Source organism: Anabrus simplex, chromosome 7 (assembly GCF_040414725.1).
Source record: "Anabrus simplex isolate iqAnaSimp1 chromosome 7, ASM4041472v1, whole genome shotgun sequence".
Taxonomy (NCBI): Eukaryota; Metazoa; Arthropoda; class Insecta; order Orthoptera; family Tettigoniidae; genus Anabrus; species Anabrus simplex.
In genome coordinates, this window is record NC_090271.1 from 121461347 (window position 1) to 121480378 (window position 19032).

The window sequence follows — 19032 nt, forward strand, 5'->3', positions numbered from 1 at the left end:
AACCCGTAGCGTCTGTACTCCAGAGGAGTGGTTACAAAAGGCGTCTGACTCCATGTCCGGGGCGGCCTAATTTGAACCTGGCAAAAGGTAAAAAAATGCCTTTGGGAGTGGCAAACCCATCATACCAGACAGCCTATAAAATGAGTATGAGTGAATTAAGGCCTCAGAAAATGCAAGGACATCACCCTGAAGTGACGAGCAGTTCCCGGTGCTCTGGGGGAACTGTGAGAAACAGGCTACCAGATATCACAAGAATCGGCATCATCAATCTCATGATTTTGAATGGCAAGGTATGTAGAAGAACTGACAGGGTATATGGAGAAGAAAGACATAACAATGATGGGAACGAGTGATACAAAATGGAAGGGGAAAGGTCAAAAAGAATTGAATAAAGGGTAGAGAAAATGAATATTGAATTTTAACGACCGTATTGTAATCGGAATCGACTTTCAACCTATTAGGTCGTGTTATTAGTACTGTTGAAGGGATGTTAAATACAGAACGAAAATAGCCAACCGGACACCAGTGGGATCCGAACCCACAACCTCCCGTTTTTGCGTCGGTTGCTCTATAGTGCCAGACCTGTAGCATAGATTCTTTCCAACAGAACAAAGATGATCTAGGCCACCATAGCTCAATTGTCAATTTCGGATATAGAATATATTGGAGTGAGGGAAAGATGGCAACAAAAGGTGTTGGTGTTATATTGAGAGAAGAACTAGCACAAAATGTGGACAAAATGACCAGATCAGTGCAGGATAAAGTTAGACTTGGACTTGAGAGTGAAATCAAGGATTTTATACAGGTTTATGCACCCCAATCAGGGAATGCACATGAATGTTAAGAAGAGTTTCTAGAGGAACTGGAAAGTTGTAGTGAAGACAAAGAGGTTATAATAATGGGAGACATGAATGCACATGTTGGAAGAGACAGGCAAAAGAAGAGATGATTGGCCCCTATAGTTATGAAAACCAAGATGAAGAAGGAGATTTGGTAATAGATTTTTGTAGAAGGAATGGATTGTTGGCAATACGTGGTTTAGGAAAAAGAACTCACCAAACATACCTAGATGTGCTTGGGGAGATAGAAAGACAAAGACAATGATTGATCTTATTTTGGTGGAGAAGGAGAAACATAAACAACTGGAAGATGTGACAGCAATACCAAGAGCAGATTTTGAAAGAGACCGTAAAGTGGTGGTAGCCACTAGCAAGATTTGGTAAAATAACGAAGTTACCCGGTGATAGAAAAAAGGGAAAGAAAAATAAAGGGATGGAAGTAACAAGAGAAAGAAATAAGGGAAAAGTTTCAAGAGGATCTGAAAAAAGAAATTCCCAAAGATGACGTGAACAGTGTGGAAGAGGAATGGACATGTTTCAGAAATGGATTTGTAAAGTGTGCAGTAAACACCTGTGGAAGACTATCAGGGAGGAAAAAGGAAACCCCTTGGTGGAACAGCAGGGTAACGGAAGCAGTTAAAGAGAAACAAATGGCTTGGAGGAAGTGGACAGGCAGCAATAGTACAGAGAATTGGCAAAAATATAAAGAAGCCAAAAAGGTATGTAAGAAAATAGTACAAGAAGAGAAACAGACGAGCAGGGAAAGTATCACAGAAACTTTACAGGAAGATATAAAAGGAAGTAAAAAGGTTTTGTATGGTTTGGTGAAGAAGTTTACGAAATAGAGAAGATACAAAATTTGTAAAAACTGAAACAGGGCAGATATTAACACAAAGAGATGACATACTAAAAAGGTGGGAAGAATACTTCTCAGAATTGCTAAATATTAAATACAGTGAACTGGTAGACGAGAAGAAGGACGTTTAATGTTCCGCGCGAAGCAATGCTGTTTATACTCGTCATCTATGCAGTCTTACACCTTAGTCAGAGTTACTGGTTGTAGCAGGAAGTTGGTTGACCTTTTTGAGATAACCCTCACGTTGAGTGTACTCATGTTTATCTTAGCTGTTTTAGCGGGAATATCTCAGCACTTCCTCGCGCGTCAAGTCGGTACTTGAGATTCCAATGCAGTGCGTGTCGTTCGTACCGAGTGTAGTATAATGGCTTATAAAACAAAGTTTCTTACAGAAGATTAATTATTAGATATTGTTCACAATGATTATTCTGGTGATGAACTTATCTTTGCCTGTCTTCACAATCTCTGTTTAATGTTCTTATGAATTTCATCTATGACTATGATGAATGGTATGGAACTATCCTCTCCCCCCCCCGCAATTACACCGCCATCAGCAAGAAAACCAGCCATGCTGTAAACATGAGAACACATGAGCACGTGCTCATGTTAACATTTATTAGTTGATGCTATTACAGAACGCCTGCGTGGAGACATCAAAATAGTTCATTAGCCAGGTCGTAATACAATGCAATCCTACATGCACCATGTCCAAAATTTATTATATAATTTCAGTCAGAATAATACGCAAGAACCAATTCATAGTCATTAATATAAGCAAGCGATTCAATCTAAAGAATGCCATATACCCATGCCCTTATGCTTATTCTCGCCATGTTGAATCTCAAGCCTCTATGACATCGTCCGTTCACGCCATACTGGATCCTGAACCACAAAGACATCGTCCGTTCGCGAAGGCTCGACTGAAACCTTACCTCCATTGAGTTGGCGCGGAGTGTGGTAAACGGATATGTTATACGTAATGAAGGGAATGGTTGAGATTTCCCGAAACATGTATGGTTTAATTAATAATGTTTCTTTCATTTAATGAGTGTATTGATCAAGGCGGATTTAAATAAACTATTATAAATAGTTATATTATACATTCAGACCAGTCAATACGGACCAAACACAATATTAACCTATCATGGTTAAGTTTATTAACAGTAATAGTAAAACTCGTCAAAGTCAGGACATCAACAAGGCTCTGGTGAGTGTAACAGCTGTAATGTGGCATGTCTTTTATCACGAGGTGACGGAAGGGCTGAGATTCTGGGAACTGGACTGTCTGTACGATATGACTGTTGACCGTCTTTATCATTAATCCAAATGATACAAGCAGCTGTGAGAGAGGAGAGAGAGGAATCTAACTTGAAATTAAATGATGATATGGATTACGAAGCAAATTATTCACTGAATACACAATATTCTTTGTTTACACTAGTTTCGGTTCTCTTGATGATGGCAGAATACTTCCCACGTTTGGGAACACCCTGTACAGAACCAGCATTATTTCAGGAGTTTCATATAGAGGTAATGAAGGAAAAAGAATTCCCAATTTCAGAGCTATTTAAATTCTAGAGAAGCATTAAAGAATAACTGATCAAAACTTGTAACTTTAACAAAGCATCCATTTCCTTTAATTATTAAAGGTGTCAAAAAATTGATGAATAGTAATCTGAAGATACATGTGGGAAAATGATGAATACAAGGTTATTTTAAAATGCAGTCATGCTCATAGGATTTTTCAGCATAAGTAAATTATTAGTCTATGTCACTAGCTAGATGTGCTGGAATGTTGGAGAGAAAATCAAAGGAGGAGAAAATATTAACTCATAAACAATTCATGGCTCCTTCACCACAGCAATATGCTGTTTTGCTGCTGTTTGCAATTTGTGCACAAAAAACAACCACCACCACACACAACACAGTCATGGTTTCTCATCCACTAGATACTTCACTGATCTGACTCCTGCTTCTCTCTCTCTCTCTCTCTCTCTCTCTCTCTCTCTCTCTCTATGTATATATATATATACACATATATTTCCCCCCCCCCCTAGTGTCTAGTGCAATTTCTTACTTTAAATCATGTCTTTCATGTCTTATTACTATTATTTAAAAAAAAAAAAAAAAAAAAAAAAAAAAAAAAAAAAAAAAAAATCAATCCTTCCAAAAGCAAAATATGTAATGACTAGACTCATAGCTCTTACCTAGAAGCATGGCTTGCAGTAGTTACCCCAGCTGTTGCCCGTGCAATAGGTGTCGCTACAGCAGCTGATCGTGGGGCAGCAATGTTAGCAACTGCAGCTGCTCCTACAAATGAACACAAAGTCTTTAATCATGCTAGAAAAATATAACAAATGTTTAAAGACAAAATATATTCAATTAACTTTACAAATAAGGTTACTGACAGTATTACGTACAAGAAAGCAATTCAATATCTAGTATTGAACATTAAACATGTTTAATATTAAAACAGATGAATGATAAACACACAACATCACATGTGAGTGATACCAAAGCAACAATGCTTTGAATCTCAGTCAATAAAAGCAAAATTTCTGCAAAAAAAAGCCACACTCCTATGATTGCGATTATAAGACTAACAGGCATTATATCTTCTAAGCTTCCCTTTTAATCCTGGAATGGTTAAGTTTTAAGGAATATAACTATTCTTGAAACGATCTAACACAACTCTACATTAAGACATTCATGACCGATGATGACACATGTGCATCACATTCCGCGTCAAATATTAAAGACCGGGCGAGTTGGCTGTGCGGTTAGGAGCGCGCAGCTGTGAGCTCGCATCCGGGAGATAGTGGGTTCGAACCCCACTGTCGGCAGCCCTGAAGATGGTTTTCCGTGGCTTCCCATTTTCACACCAGGCAAATGCTGGGGCTGTACCTTAATTAAAGCCACGGCCGCCTCCTTCGCATTCCTAGGCCTTTCCTATCCCATCGTCGCCATAAGAACTATCTGTGTCGGTGCGACGTAAAACAAATACCAAAAAAAAAGGAAAAAGAAAAAAAATATTAAAGCTCATATTTCCCCCAGTATGTATGCAAACAAACGGACCTCTTATCTGAGTATTGTTGAGCTGTTGTTAAACATATGCTCCATATGGGCAGGGCCTTTTCACCAGAAGAAACTCCGACTTTGTGGGATAAACAGGCGTTCTGCACTTAATAACGATAATCTGGAAGCTCTCCTGAACGCTAGTGACAGTGACTGTATTGATAGTGTTGACAGCGTGAAAAGTGACTGTAACCAACTGAGTGAGAATTTTAACCCCGGATGTGTGTGTCGAGCATCTATTCCCAATTTTCACATTACAGAAGATGAGGATGTAAGTAATGTACCACCTCCAAATCTCCCACCAAATAATAAGGTAAGAATTCTGGAGTCATTTCTGATGATGATGATGCTTGTTATTTAAAGGGGCCTAGCATCTAGGTCACCGGCCCCTAATGGTACGAAATGTAAGAGTAATAAAAGCAGTGAAACGAGAACTAGTTTCATCTAAGGGAATTTGGTTGTACGCAGAATTAAGATTTTTAAAATGGTGTAATATTTGGCATTAGAAAAATGTTGAAAAGCAGATTGCAATTTGGGCATAGCATAAGCAATGTGGAGTATCCGAGCATTAAGTTTTCTATAATCAACGATAAATCGTAAAGATCCATCAGGGTTTATCGACAATAAAGGCTGGAGAGGCATGAAGAGGAAGGAATTATACTTTTGTCTTGTAGCATTTTTGGAACTAATTTAAAATTTTCATTAAAGGAGGGCTTAAAAAATAAGGGGATGAGCGAACCAGAGTGGTATCAATTAGGTCGACATGAGCCTTGAAATTTTTTTACTGTGCCAAGAACAGGAGTGATAACCTCAGAAAATTCAGTAATCAAAGATTCAATTTGATCAGAATGAATGTATTTTTTTAATGCTATTTGTTCGGGGCGTCAACCCATGTGGATCTTTTGCCCCTACTAGCACCATATTATATGAACCTGCGTGTAATTGGAATGGCGGTAGTGTGGAATGTTGTTTGTGAGGGACGTAAGATTAAGGATGTCACAAACACCCAGTCCCCAGGACAGGGATATTAATTATTACAATTAAAAACCCTCTGACCTGGCCGGGAATGAAACCCAAGGCCGCCGGGTGACAGGCGGACGCGTTGGAATAACTTCTGAAGAAAAATGACAAGAGATCATAGAATTCAGTGGATCAAGAATGAGGCCAGTATGAGAAAAAAAAAAAAAATACCCTAAGATAATAGGGGAAGATAAATCAGGAACAACAAGGAAGGTAAACGGACAGCGAAAATGTTGAATTTTAACAGTAAGGGAAATATGACCAAGAACATTAATAGGTTGATTGGAGGCCGAAACACAAAGGGAAGTAGAAGGAGAAAAATAAAGATGAGCAAAAATCTTTTGCAAAGATTCAAAAAAAGATAGAAACTAACTAAAGAAACAGCAGCCCCAGAATCAGGAACGGCAACTGAAGGTACTTTATTAATCGTCAAAATGATATGAGACCTACGAGGTGCGAAAGAAGAACACTCATTCGAAAAGGTTCAGGAAGAAAATTCAAGTGGCAATGAACAACCATTATGGGCAGAGTAGGGAAATGAACAATAGAAGAAGATTTTTTCCCATCGCTACGTCTACTGCCTAACGATGTGGGTAAAACGAGTTTCCTGAAGAGGGAGTAGCACAATTCCTAGAAATATGACCCTTTCATTTGCAACAGAAGCAAATAATTGGAGAACGAGTATTATCAGAAGAACCATTCATAGAAGGTAAAGGTAAAGAAATAGAAGGTTGAATAGGAGTCACAGGGGGTGAGATGGAGGAATAATAAGAGGTATCTCCCAAGGAATTTATTGCATGAAATTGAGCTAGATTATAGAACTGAAGCATGAAAGTAGGAGGACTAAGGGCGTTAAAAAGCTGCTGAAATGAAGGAGTAGCGTAAAATTGGACGATGGATTTTTTTTTTTTGCTATTTGCTTTACATCGCACCGACGCAGATAGGTCTTATGGCGACGATGGAATAGGAAAGGCCTAGGAATGAGAAGGAAGCAGCCATGGCCTTAATTAAGGTACAGCCCCAGCATTTGCCTGGTGTGAAAATGGGAAACCACGGAAAACCATCTTCAGGGCTGCCGACAGTGGGGTTCGAACTCACTACCTCCTGGATGCAAGTTCACAGCTGCGCATCCCTAACCGCACGGCCCATCGCCCGGTACGATGGAAATTATGTCATTTGCGGAATGAGCGATGTTTAAAACATCACTGTAGGTTGTAATCAAATCAAGATAATCGTGAGCAAGTTCCATGGGGAGTTGGTGGCGACGAATAAATTCAAGGCTGAGCTTATAACATATTTCGTATTGTACCCTTTCATTGCCCAGATTACTGAATATGGAAGTTTAAAGTCATCATTTGCCGTGGATAACGCTAAAATTCTCGTAGATCGAAAGGCAGAAAATACAAGTTAAATGGTACGAGCAAGTGGAATCAAAGAGGCCGTGACCGAAATAAATGTACTATTTTCAAATTGTTAAAAAAAAATCAACAGGGAGAACAATCGAATACTGAAAAAAAGCCACGGTGAAGATCAAGAGAATAGTTTCATGAAGGAAATCATCGTACTTTCAATAAGAATTTGCTAAATTGCTAAACTAAACTAAATTGCTAAACTGAAAGTAATACGGAATCTGATTGCCATATATCTCAAATATTTGGAATTTAAAGCAAGATAAATAGGAGGAGATAAAGTACAGTTGAATTAATACTGAAGTTCTACTGAAGAAAAGCGAGAGTTTCTCAGGAAACACATCTTAAGGAAACGATTATATTTAAAGTGAACTACCAAAAAAAATTAGACCTTCTTAAGCTACCATCATATCATAGAAACCTCTGTAGCGGTTAAACTGACGTCATATTCTCCCACAAAAAAAAACAACAACGTAGTAATAGTACACGAAGGCTTTGAAACCAAGAAGATGATATTAACATTGTCTTTGGATATGTCTTTCATGCATGTTCCTGAGATCGACATGATGGCTTGCTAAATCTAAGATGGGATTGGCGACTGGCGGACTTCAACCAATTCTACCCGTGAATACGAGCCCGACTGCCGAGACTCGCAGATGACGGAACCGAGGTCCAGAGAAGGGCGTACCCATGGAGTGATGTAAAAGAACAACGATCCTGGCTACAAGCACACAGAGAATAAGATAAGTGTCACTATTTATTCTAATTCATTTATGTTTTGTTAACTTGTAGTAAGTTGTTGGTTGATATTGTTTGTAAGGAATAGGTTGTCATATCTTCGTGAAGTGAATAAAATACGTAGTTTCAACGTAAATGAATTAATAATGACGCATTAAGGAAGGTTATAGGTAATCTTCCGAAAAAGATACAATCATATCCAAATGTAGAGAAAGGTGCGTATGTTAATGAAATGTTATGTTAGTAATATTTCAGTTCATTCTCAAGAAGCAATGCCAAAGATAGGGAGTTTTAATGAATTCGAAGTGTGATATGTGTTATAACAAATCTTAGGTTACCAAAGTCATAAATATCGACAATTTGTTGCCAATTTCAAATCAATATAGATTACATATGGTAATGTTTTGATAAGTGAAGTGCATATTACTAGGAATATGTTAGTTGTTGATACATGAAATATCAATTTTAAAGAGTTGAGAAGTTAATTGAGTTATGCGTTACCATGAATTGAATAAATAATATTTGCATTTGCGGCAATATAAATATATGGAGAGATATGGGGAAAGGGAAGTGTGATTAAGAAATAATGTTGTCTTGGATAATGTAGTTGATGAATTGTGATAAATATGAAGAGCTATACGAAAAGATTTTTATGTAAGGTTAATTTATGAGAGATCAGGTAACGCAAATACAGATCGAGGTTATAATAGATGCTAGTAATGACGTGAAATATGGAATAACCTATAATATGAGTTAATAGCAATTTGATATTGGACTTACGTGTTAATAGTAGATTATGGTCATCAGAAATAATCTCAAGTAATCTATAATTAACTTAGATGGCAATTTCTAAGGAAATTTCATATACTATTTAAGGTTTTAAGCTAATTTGAACTGAAATAGCAAATCACTGATTGGAAATATGACCTTAGAGCCTTCATTATGTTAGCCTATCACTGTTAAAGAGTTAGGAAGTTTATCCATGGTATTCCTTGTTGAGTTGCAATCATATGATTGATTCGTATGAAGTGATATGACAAATGCAACCTGTAAACAATATTATTGCAAAATTATTTAGGACAATCCTACCTATTTCTTGGGAAAGTATGTTGAATATGATTCTTCATGATATAAAATTTTTAAAATTATTTTGGTAGGTAGCCACTGAAAGCTACAAAATGTGAAACTAATCTTATTCTGCGTATGTTTAAACAAGTAAATAATCGTGAACATCGGACATGAATGAAAATTTCCACGAATCATTCTTAGTTGACTTGAAAACTTTATTTTCATATTATTGTGAGATTTCAAACCATTCAGACTATGTTAACTGAGTTATTTATTTTTCTCAACATTATGAATTCTTGATTTTTTTAATGCTTTAATAAGAAAACTAGGACGTATGAGAAGTAGTTGAAGTTAGGTCAAGATGATATTCATTTAACTAATTCAAATCCATATAGACTGATTGGAGACGAATTAAGTTTTGTTTAAGAAATCAAGACCTTGAAAGAGCTGATGATACATTACTTTTATTTATTGAAGGGATAAAATGAGGAAAAGCAAGAGAATGAATTAAAACCGAGACTGACAAAGAAATATTATTGTAAATAATGAAAAATAATTTAAGATATGATTTAACTTAACCATCATATTCTTTATTATTTGAATACATAATACTAAGATTTTTAATCCATTATTATTATTTTCATAGATTATAATATTATTATACGATAATCTCATGGTAGATAGTAGGCTTTGGAATCTGCGATTGATATTTAAGCTTGAAGGTCCGTAAAACGTATATATTGCAAATGAAAGAAAGAAAGAAAGAAAGAAAGAAAGAAAAAAAAAGGATAATTCTCAGTTGAAGCCATGTTAAAAAAATACTTTTTCTTTGGTTTAACGAAATCCCTTAGATGTTCTCCCGACTTTAGCTGTGGATTTTCTTGAACATCATGAATTACGGACTTCAAAGAAACAAGGGACTTGAACGGAAGAAAGAGAGGAGGCATAACGCCCACAATGGGTTCAGTATGGTAAGAAATAGTTATGTATTGTATTGCATTGCAAAGTTGATACCAATTTGATAAATTTAACATATTATCGACCCAAAAATTGGTGAAAAACAGTAGTTGTTTTTGAGGACAACAAGCCCATTAATTGAGGAAAGGAAGTTAATTTGATGTTTAGAAATTTACGAGCCAAGTAGAGCCATAAGGTCAGACTACGAGGGTCAGTAGATTGTAATTGGGGTACTTGCACAAGAGATTGTTTTATAATCTGAACATTAAGGAAGGTATCAACAGAATGTAATAATAATAATAATAATAATAATAATAATAATAATAATAATAATAATAATAATGTTATTTGTTTTACGTCCCACTAACTACTCTTTTAAGGTTTTTGGAGATGCCGAGTGCCGGAATTTTGTCCTGCAGAAGTTCTTTTACGTGCCAGTAAATCTACCGACACGAGGCGGATGTATTTGAGCACCTTAAATACCACCGGACTGAGCCAGGATCAAACCTGCCAAGTTGGGGTCAAAAGGCCAGTGCCTCAACCATCTGAGCCACTCAGCCCGGCCAACAGAATTGTATTGTGTTGCTGAAGGAGGGGAATAAAAAAATGTGGATCTGGAGACATTGAATGTTGTTGGAGCAATGGAAGATGTTTAATATCAGAGTCAGTTAATAAATCAGGAGAAGTTACATGAGAACAAACATGAGAAGACAATGTTGGGGTTTTACTATCCTCACCTAATGGAAAGTTATTCAAGAAGCAGGCCACAATGTCAAAACAACAACAAAGTAACTAAATTCAAGAATATCTAAAGAATGATAACGACCTGGAATAGTATTAGTTAACACGAGAAGTGTAATCAAAATGAAGAAAAAACGTCTGCTACCATTTGTGGCGATTTGATAATGTACCATCACCGTATGATGGAACTGGGTGATTCAAAAGCAACAGCAATCATGTCACTGATCCCTCAGATGACAATAAGCATACTGACACTTTATAGGAGCAAAAATATGAAGGTATTGTTTATACCAAGCCTCCGAAAAAAGCTGAGGCGAGGCTTAAAATATGGTCTCGCAACTCAGTATCCTTTTCAACACCATTCTCATAATACGAATCGACACCATAAAAAGGTAACAGCTAAATACAACGGTAACAAGCAGAGTGACAGGAAGCTACACTGGGAGGGACAGGAATAGGTGCTAATATTTCTTACGACAAGCAGGGGATGCCGTGAGTGTATTCTTCGTCTGCGTCCCCCACCCGCAGGGGTGTTACCATTTTAGTCGCCTCTTACGACAGGCAGGGGATACCGTGGGTGTATTATTCGAAATATTAGCACCATTTGATAACAAGGATTAACAACTGCATTAGAAGAAGTATAAATAACTTTCCACAATATACATATATTATAAAGGACTTGATATATCACACATAAACATAGATGTAGTCCATTTCTTTTTCTATCTTCCCTTAAAAAAAAACAGGAGTTACGTTCACCTTGAAGGTGGAAATATAATAGAGAAGACAATAAAACCACAAACTAGCCATGTACATTATTCCTTTTTTTGTTTTTTAGGACGCATGAAACATTTTCAAGAAAAACTTTTCAACAACTCCATTATAATAGGCCACGTATAAAATGAAACACCTCCAGGGTGTTTTATAAAAGCCTAACAACAGCTGAAGATTAAAAGGGGAGGTAACGAAGAAAAGTGACAGTTGGGGATGAGAGAGGAGAGTAGAAGTTCGAATCCGACTGCGAACTTAAAAAGGTTTTTTCCCCCGTTACTGTCAATATCAGATGCTTTGGACAGTCATCGCCACGAAGGTCAGTCTCAGTCCACATTTAAAGTTTTCAAAACACAAGTCGTTAAATTATGAGTAACCACCTGAAGGTAAAAATTTTCCAATAATGGAAAAACTATTAAGGCACAAATCAAAGCTTCAGAAACTGGAATCTATGAAAGGCATGGCTGAAGGGCAAAATTAAAGTTCCAGAAAATTATAAGTAGTTTTTAGCTCACCCAGATCCCATGTGGACGATTTAGAGTTCCAGTTGTACGGAAAAGGTCTCGCATCGTACAGACAAGCCACACGAGGTTAAAGCTCCCTCCACACACACACATACTGTACGTAAGTCGATGCCAGGCTGATAGGCCAAGCTTGGCTGTCGCTTATATATGCGGGAGGAAGCGCAGACTAGCTGCTTCCAGAACTTTTGATAACGTAACTGGTGACGCAGGTAGTACAGGGTAGATAGCAGACAACCAGTCAAGTAAGTTACGGGAGCAGACGGAGAGACGGGAGATAGGTGAGCACACAATGTTCGTATAAAAAGAATTAAATAACATCAAGTAATTAATACGTTGACGAAGAATGCATTCAACCGCACCATATCATTTTATGGTAGTTTGCCTTTTCTGAAGTCTTTACATTCCTAGCGAACTCTTGTATCTATGCACTATTACTATTTCCCATCATGTGTTGTTACCACTATGTAATCTTTCCTTATTCCGGTAGATGGCAATCTCATACGATAGCATAGGTCAAAGCATTTCTTTTCTGCCCCGTCTTGTTGGGTTATATTTTTGGTTGTTGGGGTGTGGGGAGTTTTTTTAGTTGAGAAGATGGAAGGATTGGATTTCCAAGTCGCCTTTGTGGCACATAAAAGATATTTCAACAGATTCAAGATGTCTGTACATATCTCGGCCTTTCGAGAATGTTAATTGCTTATGTAATCGAGGTATTTATTTTTCTTTAATCTCTTGGTTTTATTATTGCTTCGTTCTGTGCTCACCATGGTTTGGTTAGAAATGCTTCCCTCATTACATGTGTTTCTAATTTATTTGTGTGTTAACTTTACTTTTACATGCTTCTTTCGGTATTTTCATTTACCGATCCACTATGTTTATTTTGAGAACAGAAGGTGACACGGATTCAGGTGTGTGTGTACGAGATTGTTTGCTGTGTGTGGCCGAGACCTTTTACTCATGTCGCTTCATTAACATTCCGCTTGAGCTCATGTTGTATTATTTTATCGCATGTTCTGTATAATTCATGTCCACTTCATAGACCTGGTATGAATTCAAGCTATCTACGCGATTTGCCAGCTTCTGTGTGTTTTGGTGTTGGAGACACTCCATCTCTTTAAGATGGACCACTTTCTGGTTCATACTGTCTGAGTTCGAGAGCGGTTGTTTATTTTGTTATGTGCTGTGTATTGACGTTCTTATACGTCCCTTTATTTCAGCGACCTAACCCTCCGGTCTATGTGTGAGCGTGGGTGGTTCTGACGTTTGAATCCGTGAAACCTTTTGTGTCTAATTTACTTATTTATTGTTCGTTTCACATCGCCGTCATTGGTTTTCTTCACCTGTTTTCTACTTTAATTTGTTTTATTTTTTGCTGGGTGCCTTCTGTGTTATTTTAGTTGTTTTGTGTGAAACCATGGTAACCGCCTCTTTTCCCTTTTTCTCTGTGCTTGAATTTTATGAGCTCGGTGCACCATTCCCTCTTCTTACATTTTAAGCTCTTTTACTTAAGGATATTGTATTCTCGGGGGACGTGATTTTTTATTGTTGAGAGGTTTATGTCTTATCTGGGGGAACTGTAAGGGAGAATGTTATGATTAGGTGCTGTTACTCCCTAAACCTATGACTGTTAAGACCCGATGTGCTAAAAAGAAATGTTTTGTACCCACCTGAATTCATATTCTTCAATTAATTAATATAGATGCCAAGTCCTTATTCCAAACTTTTTATCACGTCTTTTATGAAGGTAAGCGTGTGTGAAGGTGCTGTAATCAATGAGTCTGGTGTTTTTTGATTATGGGCCACATATTATTAATATTAGCTATTTGATTTTTGACCTCCTTGTTTTCCCTTTGCAACCTTTTTTTTTTTTTTAATTTCCTCTCCATAATAATTTTAAGTTCTTGCCCTTATTACTTTGTATTTTTATTTCTTTGCATCTCTTATATGTTTGTTGTCTGTAAGAGGCCCGGGTCCAGTTCCTGGCAGTTTTTTTGCTAGTTTTGACCAAATCCACCGCACTGGGTCTTCGTTGTGTTCCTAGTGTCAGTTCAACACGTAGAGGCAGAAGCAGGTTAGAAAATTAATGTAGAAAGTAGATGATCACGTAGAGATGTAGATACAAAGATTATGGCGGGAGCACGTTACAGCACGCAATACTGAAAGGATGCTTGGTGATGTGAAAAGGTTGTCAAAATATAGGTGGCAATTCCTTCCCAAGTGGTTTCTACTCAACTCAAGAACAACTTGTTCACCAAGCAGCAAATCCTTATTCCTCTCATGATTCTTTTCTAAGTAGATTTCAATATCTAAAGTATAACCATATTTAGTTGCTCCATTTTGTAGGTTTAGACTAGATATACTGCTTTATGTTGAACCTACCCTTGAAAGCAATCATAGCCTCATCAACACACAGTTCCTTTCCTGGTTTGTAAATTTCTCTGAAAACTTCTACAAGGTTCAGAATTGGTCTCACATTGTATAAGTAATCCAAATTGTTCTCTTTTACCTCCTCTGACACCAAATGTGGCACTATCTGAACTATTAAGAGACAAGACACAGGATCGTGTGTGTGTGCGTGTGTGTGAGACAGTTGAACAGTGCCCATATTTATTTATTTAATTATTTATCGCATGGCTTTTAGTGCTTAGAGTGTCCGAGGACATGCTTGGCTCGTCTGGTGCATGCCTTTTTATTTGATTCCATAGGCGACCTGCACATCTGGATGTGGAATGATAGTGATGAGGGAGGGAGAGGGTGAGCCTTGGTGTCGGCACATAGCCTACTCCGGTTGAATAACACCAAGGGGTCTTCTCAAAGCTTTATGTCCCCATCTGACAGACGAATCATCATCAACAGAGTCACAAGTTATGCCCTAACTCTTTATGAGCACTGCGGAGTGGTTTAAATTTAATCCAGGCTTTTGGAACGCATCAAGGGTTATGAATTTCATGTTGTTGGTCCGTACTGAACTGAGAATAACATATGAATCGTAACACAGTAAAGGTTTCCACCTATTCAGTACTAATATGTATTTACAATGTTATAAATTACATGGAACTAGTTTCGACCCGCCTAGGGGTCATCATCAGCCATAAAAAGCATACATAAGTTTTTGTCGAATCCAGAACATGTTATTTTTAACTGTAATAATCGTATGGATTTATAATTTATAAAGTGAAGTGTGGTAATGAGATGAGAAATATTAGTATGGTACAGGTGAGTAGTAAATAATAATATATATACAAACAAGTTTGGAACAAAGTACAAGTGGGGTGCTTAGAGTTGTAAAAATATAACCTCGTGGATGTCAGTAGTCCTCGTACTAAAGAATCAATGTAAAATAACACATATCAACATATATACAAGTATGTACAAAGTCTGGAGAGTAAAGAGTGATACTCTTTTGATGTCGAGTCGGCTTGACACTGATCACTTAAGCGGAGAGATTAGGCATTTGGTGTATTAAAGCTGTGTTGATCGGTTGCGTTGTTGAATTGTTGGACGTGAAGTTACTTTTGAATTTCTGGTTGAGAAGAAGGTGGAAACTGCGTGTGGATATATTGATTCTCAGTTCTTAGCGGAACCCAAATCGGACCTGTTTAAATGGAGAAAGTCGGTAAAAACAAAAAATGGAGATAGGAAAAGGTTAACATAAAGTGAAAGGACGCTTACCTCGCGCTGCGGTGTGTGTAGTATAGCTGATGGTGTGCGATTGGTGGCGGGGAGAGAAGTGTGGGCAGAGAGGAGGGCAGGCGCGTGCGGGTTAGGAGGGGGTTAGGAAGAGTGGGGGCGGCTTGGGGTGAGGTGGGGGTGGGGAGCTTTTAAGGCGGGGCTGAAGGGTGCGGGAGAAAGGGTAATTGTCTCGGAAAAGTACCTTTGATTAGACTTAGGATTGAGTTTTGGTTGGCTGCATTGTTGTTTCTGAGGAAAGTGATGAATAGATCGAAGAGTATGTTGGGTTTCTCTGAGATTTCATTGAGATTGTGACTGGCGCTGAAGTATTGGTCTAGGTGTATGTAGTAATTTTCCATTATGTTGAGTAAAGGGCCTTTGTTTGCTAATTCGAGGATGTCCATGTCCTGTTCGATATTGGTGAAATTATGGTTTGGCCAACGGCATTAGGATGTAGCAGGCAACGGGAAACCACTGGATTAAAGATCCTGAGAGATATTCCAATAAATTCACATGGCATGGCTGCAACGTCAAGATCAGAGCTGGCCGCGTGCATCGTTTACCTCCGTTTGGAGACAATGTCATAAGAAGAATAAAATAATTAACCCTTCGAGGTTATTTTATGTACGACAGTTTATCCGTCCACTGAAATTTAGGCCTACGACCTGTGCCATCACGCATGTATACGTCATTTCCCCTAATTTCAACAATTTCATTTTCACTCTCCACTTTATGAATTGCACTGAAGCCACCACTGACACTTTCACAGTTGGAATTATTGTTCACCAAACGTTTGATCTCGTTATCACACAACATATTTCCACGCAAATTAACTGCAGACATGTTTGTTTACAACTGCCACCACACGCTGTTTTTCGTATTAAGCCTGCACACATTTTAAAAGGACACTAACCTATGATCTCTAGATAGTGCACGTGCTAGTAATAGTCAGCTATATTTGCCTATCCACCAATATGTGGCTTACAAATGCGACTGGAAGTACAAGTACACTTCACTACGCTATAGGTGGGAGGCGCTTAGCTTCCGTGGTACGCATTACTACGTTATGGGTGGGAGGGGGTTAAGGTAACAGACTCATTTCAGTTTCAATGCAACAATTCTTGATTTGCTTACTTTGAACTTGTATTCGCAGAATTTAGCTACCCACTTACTAGTCCTAGCTTGTATTTCCTTTTCTGTCTCACCTCCAATAGCCACTTCATCAGCAAATACCACAGAATGTAGGTCCCTACTATGGTATGTTCTTCCTTCAGGTCATTCAGAACAACATCCATGATTGTCAGAAATAAGAGAGACGAAAGAGAACTCTCCTGCTGAACACTTTGTCTCAAACCACCACATATAGTCATCAGCAATCTGAACACAATTGTTGTATTCATTATAAAACATTTGAAACTAGCCAGTGAGGTATTCAGGAACTCCTAGCCTTTCTAGACTCTTACAGATGACTGACCTAGCAACCAAGTCATAAACCTTTTCTGGGTCTAAGAATACTATAATCAGACCTTTTCTTTTTTCCCAATACTTTTACATTTATTTCCTCATTGCAAAGATCAAGTCTGTTGTGATCCTGTTTGGCTTGAAACCCATTTTGTTCCTCATCTGACACAGCCCTGAGCCTGGCCGGAATGATCCTCTTTGTGATCTTCAGGCCATGTTGTAATAGTATGATACCTCTGTAGTTTGAACATTTTCTCCTGCTTCCCTTCTTAAATATTAGAATAAGTACTCCTTTGGCCCAATCATCTGGCACCTGGATGTTGAGCCATATTGCTGTCAAGTTATTAAAAATCACATAAAATTACAAGCTTGCTTTTCTCTATAGTGAACAAGCCTTGGTAATACCACACTGTCACAGAAGCAAGCTGACAGCAGAATCACCACCTAGCTTTTTCACAGTCATAAAGGTATGGGTACATATCCTGCTCATGTCATTTCATCTAGATAACATCCACTGAAGAGTAGTTGAAACATCCAACATTTCACAAACTCCACAGCATACATATGAAGTAGAGTATTATAATGCAGTACTTACCTCTAGGCACATGATAAGTGGTAGAGATGTGAGAAGACGAGGTGTGCACGCCAAGTGCTGGTCTAGTAGTGACCATTGTACTCCCTTGAGTTAGAGTTATAGTGCTTGCTGTAGTTGCTGCCGCTAATCCAGAACGTGGAACAGTTGCTGAAAAACAAAAACATATTACAATAATTTAAATGCAGAACAACATTAGAACTGGAATGACACGGTAACAGGAGAAATGTAAGATTCTTGATAAAACGTTTACTGTGCTCACTTTAGAGTACAGCAAATTAAAGAAAAACCATGAGCAGTTGTGTGCTACTTTTGAGCATCCACATCTGTGTGTGTGAGAGAGAGAAGGAGACAATAGTACACGAGTGCCATTGCCAAGTCAATAATTTGTTACAGGATGTGTCATTCACAGATTTTATTTATGTCAGTAGTTTAACCTTAGAACAGGAAAGAGTCAAGAATTGGGAAAGAAGCAGCCATGGCCTTAATTAAGGTACAGTCTCGGTATTTGTCTCATGTGAAAATCAGAAACCACAGAAAACCATTTATAGGACTGCAGGGAGTGAGGTTGAAACCCAAGAGAAACTCGATATTCCTGAGAAAATCTTCACTGCGCTCATTTTAGAGTACAGGAAATAAAAGTACAACGCTGAGCAGGTGTGTACTATGTGTGCGTATGTGTATGCATGTGTCGTGTGGTTAGGATGTGCTCAGTGCTGTGTTAAAGTGCTTTCAGACTATGTTTATTTCTTAGCACCCTGGACATTGTTTGTCTTAAAACATTCATTTCTCTAGACACTGTTTTTGGACAGGAGTCCTCGGTTCATATTGATTAGTTTAGTGCTTCGGTACTGCCCAAGATCCACAAGGCTAACGTCCCCATGAGACCTATCATTAATTACATCAATTACAGACCGAGCCCTTTCTATAAAGTCTCTCAGTTCATATGATTTTAAAGAAAAACTAGAGGACCCGTGCTGCTCTACAGCATTCGTTATAAATAGGTCAGATAATCTATTACAGAACTAACATCACTGATGAAGCGAATGGATGACTTCCCGAAACATGTATGCTAAAAAAAAAAAAAAATGTTTTCTTTCATTATAAAATGTGCTGACAAGGCGGACTCAAGTAAAACTATTTAATGTAGTTCTGTAATATATTCAGACAAGTCAATACAGATCAAACAACCATATTAACCTATCATTATTAAGTTTATCAACAGTAGGTCAGATAACTCGTCTTGATATGGCTGTCATAGTCATATTGTTTTGCCTGCACCTTTCAATGGTTTTATGAATATTTAATA

The 19032-nt window shown here is 37.8% G+C and overlaps 1 protein-coding gene across 2 annotated transcripts in view; it reads right to left on the minus strand.

Moving 5' to 3' along the window:
• Positions 1-19032, minus strand: part of Sap130 (Sin3A-associated protein 130) — a 284469-nt gene that overhangs the window by 186251 nt on the left and 79186 nt on the right. For both annotated transcript variants that reach the window (XM_067151303.2, XM_067151302.2), the window contains exons 4-5: positions 17727-17873; positions 3903-4005 (exon numbers count right to left, since the gene is read on the minus strand). In XM_067151303.2, coding sequence (XP_067007404.2) covers positions 3903-4005; positions 17727-17873 — 250 coding nt within the window. The remainder of the gene's footprint in view (positions 1-3902; positions 4006-17726; positions 17874-19032) is intronic.